The sequence below is a fragment of the Acanthochromis polyacanthus genome, chromosome 18 (assembly GCF_021347895.1).
Source record: "Acanthochromis polyacanthus isolate Apoly-LR-REF ecotype Palm Island chromosome 18, KAUST_Apoly_ChrSc, whole genome shotgun sequence".
Taxonomy (NCBI): domain Eukaryota; kingdom Metazoa; phylum Chordata; class Actinopteri; family Pomacentridae; genus Acanthochromis; species Acanthochromis polyacanthus.
Window position 1 is genome coordinate 33281735 of NC_067130.1, and position 10797 is coordinate 33292531.

A 10797-nucleotide genomic window follows, 5' to 3' on the forward strand; every position below is an offset into this window, starting at 1 on the left:
TTTCTCAAATCATCAAATCTTAATAAATTCTGCTCAGCCATCTCTAATTTGTCTGAAACAACAGATTTCTGAAAGCATTTCTGATGAATGAAGCTAAAAGTTCTGTGATATCTTCATAAATATGCAGATTTTATTCTCTATCTCGAGTTTATACAAAAACAAACTCAGTTCTTCGAAGGTTTGGAAGTTGAACCGATGAACTTCCAGAAAACTTCCACCAAAGTCTGAAAGTCGTCGTCATTAAGGAACATCAGGTGGTTCAAACTTCTCAGAGTCATAAAGTCTGACTCCAACTCTGAGCAGCTGCCAGAACTCTGAACATCAAGAGGAAGAAGAAGACAGGAAGTGTTTTCAGGCAGCGGGAACGTCGAGGTTGAGCCGAGGGCTGAGAAAACTTTCTGTCAAATCTAAATGTCTGACTGCAGGAGAGAGTTTCTGTTCTGAAGAAAACCTTCCTGGAACCTCAACGCAACGTTCAGAAGTTTAAAAATGAACCTCTGACGGAGCCGGATGCAGTTTGGAGGGAAAAAAAACGAAGACTGATGGAGAGAAATTAGATGTTTTCAACTGCAGGAGGAAAGTTTGGAGGGAAAATCTGCAGAACTTCATTAGAAAACAGTTCAGGTTGGAGGTTGTCAGCTTCACGTCTGAATAAACTGAGTTTCCTGTTAAAGTCCTGAAGGTAAACTGACCAGATGGAACCTGAAACACTTCAGTACAAGAAACAGAACTCTGAGTATTGTGAAGTGTTTTAAGGAAGGATTTTTACACATTTTACCTCCAAAATTAATCCAAAACTATAGCATAGAGTTATACCAAAACCTGGAAAAACTACAACCAGGAAAAACTACAACCAGGAAGAACTACAACCAGGAAGAACTACAACCAAGAAGAACTACAACCAAGAAGAACTACAACCAGGAAGAACTACAACCAAGAAGAACTACAACCAGGAAGAACTACAACCAGGAAGAACTACAATCAGGAAGAATAAAACCAGGAAGAACTACAACCAGGAAGAACTACAACCAGGAAGAACTACAACCAGGAAGAACTACAACCAAGAAGAACTACAACCAGGAAGAACTACAACCAGGAAGAACTACAACCAGGAAGAACTACAACCAGGAAGAACTACAACCAGGAAAAACTACAACCAGGAAGAACTACAACCAGGAAGAACTACAACCAAGAAGAACTACAACCAAGAAGAACTACAACCAGGAAGAACTACAACCAGGAAGAACTAAAACCAGGAAGAACTACAACCAAGAAGAACTACAACCAGGAAGAACTACAACCAGGAAGAACTACAACCAGGAAGAACTACAACCAGGAAGAACTACAACCAGGAAGAATAAAACCAGGAAGAATAAACCAGGAAGAACTAATAACTGTAAAAAGTTTTCTTGTTGATTTAAATACATTAAAATGCAGTAATTTTATCATCAGACATTATAAAAGAAAGAAAGAATTGTTTGTAAAAAAATTGTGAGATTATTTAAAGTTTAGAGATTTTTATGTTTTTGTAAAAAAAAAAAAATACATTTTCTGTGACTTTGTTAAATATTATTTGAAAATCTGTAAAAATATGACTTTAACATTTGTCTTAACCATTTTCCAGTCCCTAATATACATAAATATTCTTTGAAATAACATTTTTGTTGATTTAAATACAATAAAACGTAATTTTAAACAAATGTTGTAAGAAGAAAAAAATCTTGTCAATAATGCATTTGTTTACAGTAGATGAGATCATTCCACCAGTGGTATTATTTGTGATCCAGACCAGAATAAAAGCCTGAACCTGCAGCTTTCTGAGCTGTTTTTGAGTCTCGCTGAGCAGACTGACATTTCTGCTGATGGAGGTTTACCTTCTCCTTTCACAGCCTCTTGTCATTTGTGGAAGTGGGATGATGTTTAAATGTCAGCGCCGGTGAGTCACCTGTTGAAAACAAACCCGATAAAATGCTCTTTTAATTTGCTGCGAGGCGTCGATGTCGCATTGAAACTCCGTCTGCCGCTGGATTCACTCAGGAGCCGGTCTGAAGTCTCAGTAGCTTATGTTTAATTCTTAGAAATGTGAGATATTTTATCGACAAAACCTCAGAATCATCTAGAGCAACTTCATCAATGATCAGAGTTCTACCTTCATACTGGGAATATTTACAGGGTTCCATAGAGATGGGTCCAGATTTATCACTTTTTAATGGACTTTTTCAGAACTTCATCAGTCCAGCAGATAGAACCAGGACATTTAGGAGGAGAAACATCAGAGTTCTGGCAAAAATGGAACTGAAACAACTGAAAGAGCTGGAAAATCACCACAAAAAGGTCCAAACTGACCACAAAAAGGCATAAAAGCACCGCCTGAACAGCCAAAACTACCCTGAAAGATTCAATATGCAGCTCACATCATCAATCAAAATGATCACAAAACAGGAGAAATTCCAACAAAAATTCAAATTTGGCTCCAAAAACTTCCAAAGTTACACGAAAAGGAGTCAAAATTACCCTAAAACATTGAAATAAGCCAGCAAAACATGCCAAAAAACAAAATAAAGACCAGAATTATCCCAAAAAGGACCAGAATTATCCCAAAAAGGACCAAAATCCCTACAGAGGGACAGAAAATCAGCTGAAAAGATGTTAAATTAATGTAGAAAGAATCATCACATAAAGATGCAGAATCACAAAAACATTTCGTGTTTCACTTTATTATTTGCTTCGTGTTTTTGTCTCACTTGTCTGTTTTTATGATTTTGTTTGTCATTTTTGCCATTGTTTGTCTTTTTATTGTTTGTCCATTTCTTTGATGCTTTAAAACTTTTTGTCTCATTTTTGTTTCGTTTGTCAATTTTTTTTGTCATTTGTGTCTCGTTCTTGTAGTTTTTGTCTTGTTTTTATTGTTTTTTGTCTTGTTTTATTGTTTTTTTGTCTTGTTTTTGTCATATTGTCTCGTTCTTGTAGTATTTTGTCTTGTTTTTGTTTTTTGTCTTGTTTTTGTTGTTTTTTGTCTTGTTTTTGTTGTTTTTTGTCATATTTTGTCTTGTTTTGTTGTTTTTTTGTCTTGTTTATGTCATATTTTGTCTTGTTTTTGTTGTTTTTTGTCTTGTTTTGTTGTTGTTTTGTCTTGTTTTTGTTGTTTTTTGTCTTGTTTTGTTGTTTTTTGTCTGACTTGTATCGTTTGTCTCATGTTTTTGTTGTTTTGTGTTTTCTTTTTGTCTCACTTGTGTTTTTTATCTCATTTTTCTCATTTTGTGTTTTGCTTTATGCGTTGTTTTCATCTCGTTTTTGTCGTTTGTCCATTTTTTCGGTCTTTTTTGTCAAGCTATTTGTCTCTTTTCTTTTGTGTCGTTTGTCTCATTTTTTGTCATTTTGTGTCTCGTGTTTTTTGTAATATTTTGTGTTGTTTTTTGTCTGACTTCATGTTACTGAATGAAGAAAACTTCATTCTTTAGAAAGAAGGAAACTTTGAAATAATAAAATTTTCAATAACTGACAGTTTCAGCCGGTGAAAAGTGTTCATTGTTACAGAATTCTTCTACTTTAATTGACGTAAATGAGCCGTTCTGTGTTTCTTTATCAGTCTGGATCAAAGCTGTTGATGGTTTAACATCATAAAGATCAGTGGGTTTGTTTCCTCCCTCCACAGCTCTACATCCTGACGTCTCACCAACAGTAACTCCCATTAATGCAAACTCACGCTCACATTTAGGAGGAAGACGCCGTTTAAAGCAGCTGCTTTCTGTTCAGGTCACTCGGCTTCTGGACCACATGAAGGAGTTTTTATCATCGACTGTGGCCAGAAATAAAACCGTCTGATATAAGGAACATGATTTTATCCACAGAGACTGAAGTCTGAACCTCACTGCTTCCTTCTGGAGCCTAAAAAAAGATATTTAAGGAGTTAAAGGTGAAGACTTGATGTCAGAGGAGGAAAAAAAAGGTAGAAAATGTTTTAATTACAGCAGAAACTAGTCATTATATTTATTGTGGATGAATTATTCTGCCTCTAAAATGTCAGAAAATGTGAATCAGAGGTTCCTTATTTCATCCAAAGATCTTCAGTTTTCTGTCACAGGAAAGAAACCAGAAAATATTCACATCACAGAAAATACATTCACAGAATTTAGACTGTTTGAAATTTAAAAAAATAACTCAAACTGATCAGCTGATTGTCAGAACTGGCTGTTGACTGATTTAATAGTTGAGTTTCACAGAAGAGCTAAAGAAGCTAAAATGCTAAGCTAAAATGCTAAGCTAATCTAAGAGCTAACAGGAATAAGCAGCTGAAGTTTGGTTCAAATAGAAATGATTCATTCTGCCTTTAAACTGTATTTTCTAATCAGTTGTTTTAAAAGTTTGATCGATCTGTTTGTTATTTGTGTTTACAGTTTGTTTTTGTTTTTGTTTGCTTTCTTGCCCGTTTTGTTGGTTTATTTTTCTAAGTTTTCTGTTTTTGATTCGTTTTTCTTGTTGCTTATATTTTTGCATGTTTGTTTGTTTGCTTGTTTTTTCAGTTTCTTTTTTGTTCTGTTTGTTTATTTCTTGCTGTTTATTTTTGTGTTGCTTGTTTGTTGTATTTTTAGTGTTTTTCTTTTTTTAGTTTGATTTTTCTTGCATTTGCTAGCTTAGCTTCTGTCTTTCCTTTTGTCTGTTTCCATGCTTGCTGAGTCTGTTTTTGTTGTTTATTTCTTGCTGTTTATTTTTTGTGTTGCTTGTTTGTTGTATTTTTAGTGTTTTTCTTTTTTAGTTTGATTTTTGTTGTTTGCTAACCTAGCTTAGCTTCTGTTTTCTGTCTGTTTCCATGCTTGCTGAGTCTGTTTTTGTTGTTTATTTCTTGCTGTTTATTTTTTGTGTTGCTTGTTTGTTGTATTTTTAGTGTTTTTCTTTTTAGTTTGATTTTTGTTGTTTGCTAACCTAGCTTAGCTTCTGTTTTCTGTCTGTTTCCATGCTTGCTGAGTCTGTTTTTTGTTGTTTATTTCTTGCTGTTTATTTTGCGTGTTGCTTGTTTGTTGTATTTTTAGTGTTTTTCTTTTTAGTTTGATTTTTGTTGTTTGCTAACCTAGCTTAACTTCTGTCTTCTGTCTGTTTCCATGCTTGCTGAGTCTGTTTTTTGTTGTTTATTTCTTGCTGTTTATTTTGCGTGTTGCTTGTTTGTTGTATTTTTAGTGTTTTTCTTTTTTTAGTTTGATTTTTGTTGTTTGCTAACCTAGCTTAACTTCTGTCTTCTGTCTGTTTCCATGCTTGCTGAGTCTGTTTTTTGTTGTTTATTTCTTGCTGTTTATTTTGCGTGTTGCTTGTTTGTTGTATTTTTAGTGTTTTTCTTTTTAGTTTGATTTTGTTGTTTGCTAACCTAGCTTAGCTTCTGTCTTCTGTCTGTTTCCATGCTTGCTGAGTCTGTTTTTTGTTCCGTTTGCTGGTTTTTCTTCTTAATTTCTTCACTCGTTTGTGTTTTTGTGCTGCAGGTTTCCATCGGACTGTTTTCAGTTCAGAGTTTGATTTTGTGAAACGATGAGACGACTTTCAGGAACTAAACTCGCCGTCTCCGTGGCAACAGATTTTTTCCACTTCTACTAAACTATTTCGTCTCTTAACTCGAGATTTTTAACATTTTCCAAAAATGCTTCACATTTCTGGGCGACATTTCAAACCACTCTGACCTTTTCTCAGAATCAGGTGAAAAACGTCACAGTTAGACTTTTTAATGTGAATTCTGCTGAAGTTGAGACTAAACGAAGGGTAAAAGCTGTTTTTTTGGAGCTCCAGAGAATCAAACCTCGGTCTGGTTTCATCTCATTCTGAGCCTCTGAAGCTTCATTTCCGTTTCTGTCGACTCTTCCTTTGTGAACTCGTCACTTTTATCTCCTGGAATAATCACAGACTGTCATGAAACTTTCTGAGGAACTTTTAATTTCAGAGTTTCTGTTCTGCCCTGAGTCAACCCTGCAGCGCCCTCTGCTGGTCAGAGCCCACGTCTGTCATCAGATGATAAATTATCTTCAGAAAAAAGGGAAACACCTCATTTATAAGGGAAACGTTGACATTTTCATGCTTTGTTATCGTTCAGGATGAATTATTGAAGCTTCTTCAAACTTTAATTAACTCTAAATTTCATCAACTTAAAAACATTTAAAAGCTTTAATAGAGTCTCTGACCTGCAGTAAATGAACCCGAAAGCTGAATTTTATTCATTTAATCTTTGTTTTATAAAACTCTGCACTGAATCAGAGAGGATTGATAAAAATAAGAATATGTAGTTTGCATTAGAAGAGAAAAATGTTTCATCTTTGACTAATTCTATAAAACATCAGATTTTCTCCTCCTGTCAGAGTCTGGATGCTTTTAGATTCAGTTTTCTTTCACTCCAAACTCCAGTCAGAGCTCTGATCAGTTTATCTTTTATTAAGAAAAACCTCAGATTGGTGCAGATCGTAGTTTTAGAGTCCTTAAAGTTCAATCAGAAATCTGAGATTTTAGACTCCCTTCAGTTTTAGAACAAACTTTTACAGATTTTCTTTCATTTTCTTACATAAACTCCAGACAGAACTTTGATAATTTAATACTTTCATAATCTTCACACAGAAACCTGCAGGTTTTAGAATCCTTTATCCTTCAAACCAAACTGAGCTTTATCTTAAATAAAACTTCAAAAATTTGCAGATTTTTAACTCCTCTTGAAACCAAACTCCGGTCAGAAATCTTCTGCTTTTAGACTCATTTATTCTTGAACCCTGACTTTAACTCAGAAACCTGCAGATTTTGAACTCCTTAATTCCAAACTTTAACTCAGAAACTTGCAGGTTTTTGTTCATTTTCTTTACACCAAACCAAACAGACTTGACAGTTTAATACGTTCTCACCAAACTTCAACCAGAAACGTGCAGATTTTAGACTCCTTTATTTCTAAAGATTCCAGTCAAACTTGATAATTCTACAGTTTCATGACAGAAACCTGGAGATTTTAGACTCCCTTAACACCAAACTTCAATCAGAAATCTGCTGATTTTTCACACCAAATCTAACATGAAGCTCCAGTTTTTACTTTCCTTCAGACAATCTGATAATTTTACTTCATCTTCAGACCAAAGTCAGAAATCTGCTGATTTTAGAATCTTTTATCTTTGAAACCAAACTATATCTTAGAAACCTGTAGATTTTAAGACTCTTTAAGCTTAATACCAAACTTTGCTCACTTAATTTAACGCCAAGCTGCAGTCAGACGTCTCCAGGTTTCACTTTCCTCACACCAAAGTTCACTCAGAAACCTGATCATCTTTCACTCCTTTAATTCTTGACATCAAACTCCAGACAGAAACTTGAATATTTATTTGACATTGCTTAAATCTTCAGACCAAAGTTCCTTCAGAAACCTGCTGATTTTTGACTCTTTTATTCTGAATATCGGACTTTCAAACTTCTTTCATTTCCCTCAGTTTTTACTTTTCTCAAACCAAACTCAAATAATCTGCTGTAAAATCATCAGATTCCTTTAATGTCGATTCTAAAATGCAGCTTTGAGTTTCACAGCAAACCTTCAGGTTTTACTCATTAAATTCACTGAGCTCCACTTTTTACTTTCACTTCCATTAAACCAAACTCCAGAGTTTTCATCATTTTAAGGTTTTTTTATGATGAATTTTGATCACAGACCTGCAGATTTTATAATGTTCTAAAAAACAAATTTCAGACATTTTTTTTCTCAGATTTTTCTTTTTATTCAGAAAATATAAAAAACAAAAACAGGTTCGTTCTTTGCTCTTCTCATTTCTGCTAAATATTTGTGTTTATTTGTTTATTTACATTCTTAGTTTCATCTTTGTTGACGTCGATGCAGAGTCTAGAAAATGTTTAATGTGAAAAATGTTCCAGTTTGATGAAGATTTAAGCTGTAAAAGTTCAGTCTTACTTTAAAAAAAAAACAAAACAATAAAAGTCTTCATTATTTGGGTCCAGATCCACAGATTTTACTGAGCAACACAAACAATTATTTTATGTACAACTGAGTTTGATTAAAATGTTTTTGTTAAATTATGGATTTTTAAACTGAATGACGGAGAAAAAAATTCAGAAAAGTAAGACCAAGTGTGAAATAAGCGTTTGGATTTTCAGATTTTTGCAGAAAAACGCCATCAGACACGTAAAAATAATCAAAATAAATCCATATTTTTGAAGCAACTAAAGAGGAAATCCAGCCACAGAGCGACAACAGAGCTTCAGTTCCACTCAAACGACCTGGTGTTCGACTAAGAGCTGCTCAGAATTCCTTAAAAAATCCTCAAACTTTCATTTTAGATTCCAGAAAATGTTCGCCAAGTGAAAAACGATCCAATCAGAGTCGGTCTGATGTAGTTTAAAGCTGTAAAAGTTCAGCTTTACTAAAAAAAAAAGAACCAAAACAATAAAAAATCTTCATTATTTAGGGTCCAGATCCAAAGATTTTTGCATAGAAACGCCGTCAGACACATGAAATGATTCCAAAGAAATGCGTTTTTGTGTTTTGAAGCAACTAAGGAGGAGATCTTTAAATAAGATTTAGCCACAGAGCGACACTCGGTCTTTTAGTTTCACTTTAATAATCCGGTTTTAGAGTCAAAGCTGCTCAGAGTTCCTTAAAAAAAATCCTCAAAGTTTCAGAAAGTTTCCTCCAAAAGTCGCACCTGAAGACGAGTCAGATTCCCGAGTGGACCGGCGGTCCGAACGTCTCCATGGTCTCCAGAACCAGCGACAGATGATCCAGGAACGAGTTCACCGACACCCGCAGGATCCGAGCCTCGTCAGCGCTCCACCGCCTGAGACAAACAAACAAAAAATAAAAGCTCAGCAGGTGAACAGAAGCAACTCAGAGGCTTTTATTCTGAAGGAGCAGCTGAGACTTCCTCACACAGACAGAGTGTTTCCTGTCACCGCCAGCCGTTTGCTGATTCCTCCTCTCCTGGGCTCTCGGTCTGGAGACAGCGACCGCAGAGCGATGGACGCTTCAGAGGACGACGGGAACGGAACATCCAGAGAGCTGCAGGACGGTTAAAGAACATCTGCAAACATCTGCAGCCGGAACAGGCAGAAATCTGAGATCTGAAGGTCGAGAGAGAAGCTACTTCCTGTTTCTGACTTAAATTATTGATTCACTTTGGAAATAAAAACAATAAATCGCCTTCCTGTGGTGCTTTTATTATCAAATAAAAGTGCACGTTTTTCAGAATAAAGCACAAATGCTGCATGATTCTTATTTCAAAATAAAGGTGCAGTAAGAGTTGTGTTTAATTCTAAAAAAAGATTTGACTTTTACTTTGTAGCATAAAGATGGAGCACTGCTTGGGTTTTCAAAATAAGATTCTGAGTACATTTTACGTCTCCTGCTTTTTAACTTTTAGTACAAAATAAAAGTGCAGTGAGCCCTATGTATTTCAAAATAAAGGTGAAATCTGATTATTTGCACAAGAATTTATTTCATAAGATATAATGTTCATTTTTATTTATTTAAAAAAATAATGGCTCTATGTGGCTTTTATTTTTGAAAACACAGCAGTGCAAAGTAAATCATGTTTTCTGCAAAATAAAGAGGAAGTTTGACATTTTTATTTCAAAGTAGAAGTGCTGCACGACTTTTATTTTACAGATTTATTTACTTTGACATAAAAGGAGTATTATTTTTTAATCTAGGAGCTATTTTCAATAGAAAAGCAATGTTCAACCCATTTAAAATCTAATTAGAATATTGCATGGCTTTAAATACAAAACAAAATTGCATTTTTATCAAAATAAAAGTGCTGTATGACGTTTATATTTTCAGCATTAAGGTGATTTCAATACATTCATTTTGGAAAAAACAGGTGAGCTCCTTTAAGTCAAAATTAAAGTGTTATTTACATTATATGCTTTCAAAATAAACAGTCGGTGTTGATTTTTTTAATGCATTTCAACCATATGAGGTCTACTTATTTCAAAATATAAATGTTTTGAACACAAGGACACCTGGTTTAAGAACTTTTCAATAAAATATAATACATTTAAATCTCAGAATCTGCAGCATTGAAGCAAAAATTCATATAAATAATAAAACTCCTCATTTACATCTCACAAAAATAAACAGCGAGCATCTTTACTGTCAGTGAGCAGCTGCGTAAAAAAGCACCAGGATAAATTTAAAAGCTAACAGCTGATTAAGAGCAATTTGGCAATTCAGAACAATTAATATTAGTTCAATTATTGTTAATTTATTTGACTATAAAATTGAAACGAGCTGTTGCTCTTCTTTTAACAAATAACAGCAGTGCTTTAAGCACGTTTGTCTCTGAAAAACAGTGGAAGAACTAAAGAGTAAATCGCGGAAATACTCAAGTAAAGTACAAATACTTCACCCCTGTACTGAAGTAGAAGAAACGAAGCCAGAATTAAGTATAAATTGAAATTACATACTAGAAAGTGTCCAAACAGAGAGCAGCGAGAATCATAGCGGCTAACAGCTAACCGGCTAACAGCTAACCGGCTGCTCAGCTTTACTCCAGTATTTTTTCCATTTTCCGTCCAAACATCGAATTTAATCAAATATCCGCGTCATAAAACCCTTCAAAGTTTAAACTCTTAAGGATACAACTCCAGTTTGCCGGTTTCCTGGTTTATTTCTCCGTCTGTCGACATGCTGCTGTTTACGATCAGACCGTAGAAGAAGAAAGTTCTTCTTGTTTGGCGGAAGTGAGGCAGTGATGCGGCGCAGCTGCTTCCTGCGGCGGCGAGAAGAACTACAACAACAACAATAAGAGCCGCAATAACTAAAAATCTGAAGAAACGGCA

The 10797-nt window shown here is 34.7% G+C and overlaps 1 protein-coding gene and 1 long non-coding RNA gene across 2 annotated transcripts; both read right to left on the bottom strand.

The window, feature by feature from the left end:
• Positions 1-2046: 2046 nt before the first annotated feature.
• LOC127530978 (uncharacterized) lies at positions 2047-5329 on the bottom strand. Its single transcript, XR_007937768.1, has 2 exons — positions 5069-5329; positions 2047-4779 (listed from the first exon to the last, which is right to left on the bottom strand). It is a non-coding gene; the product is annotated as an uncharacterized LOC127530978 (long non-coding RNA).
• Positions 5330-8555: 3226 nt separating this feature from the next.
• LOC110961014 (EKC/KEOPS complex subunit Lage3) lies at positions 8556-10731 on the bottom strand. The gene is made up of 3 exons (XM_022208462.2): positions 10598-10731; positions 8888-9016; positions 8556-8795 (listed from the first exon to the last, which is right to left on the bottom strand). Exons 1-3 carry the CDS (start codon positions 10642-10644, stop codon positions 8675-8677), a joined length of 297 nt encoding a protein of 98 aa, XP_022064154.2. The 5' UTR covers positions 10645-10731; the 3' UTR covers positions 8556-8674.
• Between the last annotated feature and the right edge of the window lie 66 nt (positions 10732-10797).

Excerpts from the sequence above, each read along its gene's own strand:
- LOC110961014 (XM_022208462.2), bottom strand. The coding sequence starts at position 10,644 with ATGTCGACAGACGGAGAAATAAACCAGGAAACCGGCAAACTGGAGTT. Across the intron at positions 9,017-10,597 it reads GAAACCGGCAAACTGGAGTT|CTCTCTGGATGTTCCGTTCC; the intron begins GTATCCTTAAGA and ends ACCGTCCTGCAG. Across the intron at positions 8,796-8,887 it reads ACAGGAAACACTCTGTCTGT|GCGGTGGAGCGCTGACGAGG; the intron begins GTGAGGAAGTCT and ends TGTTTGTCTCAG.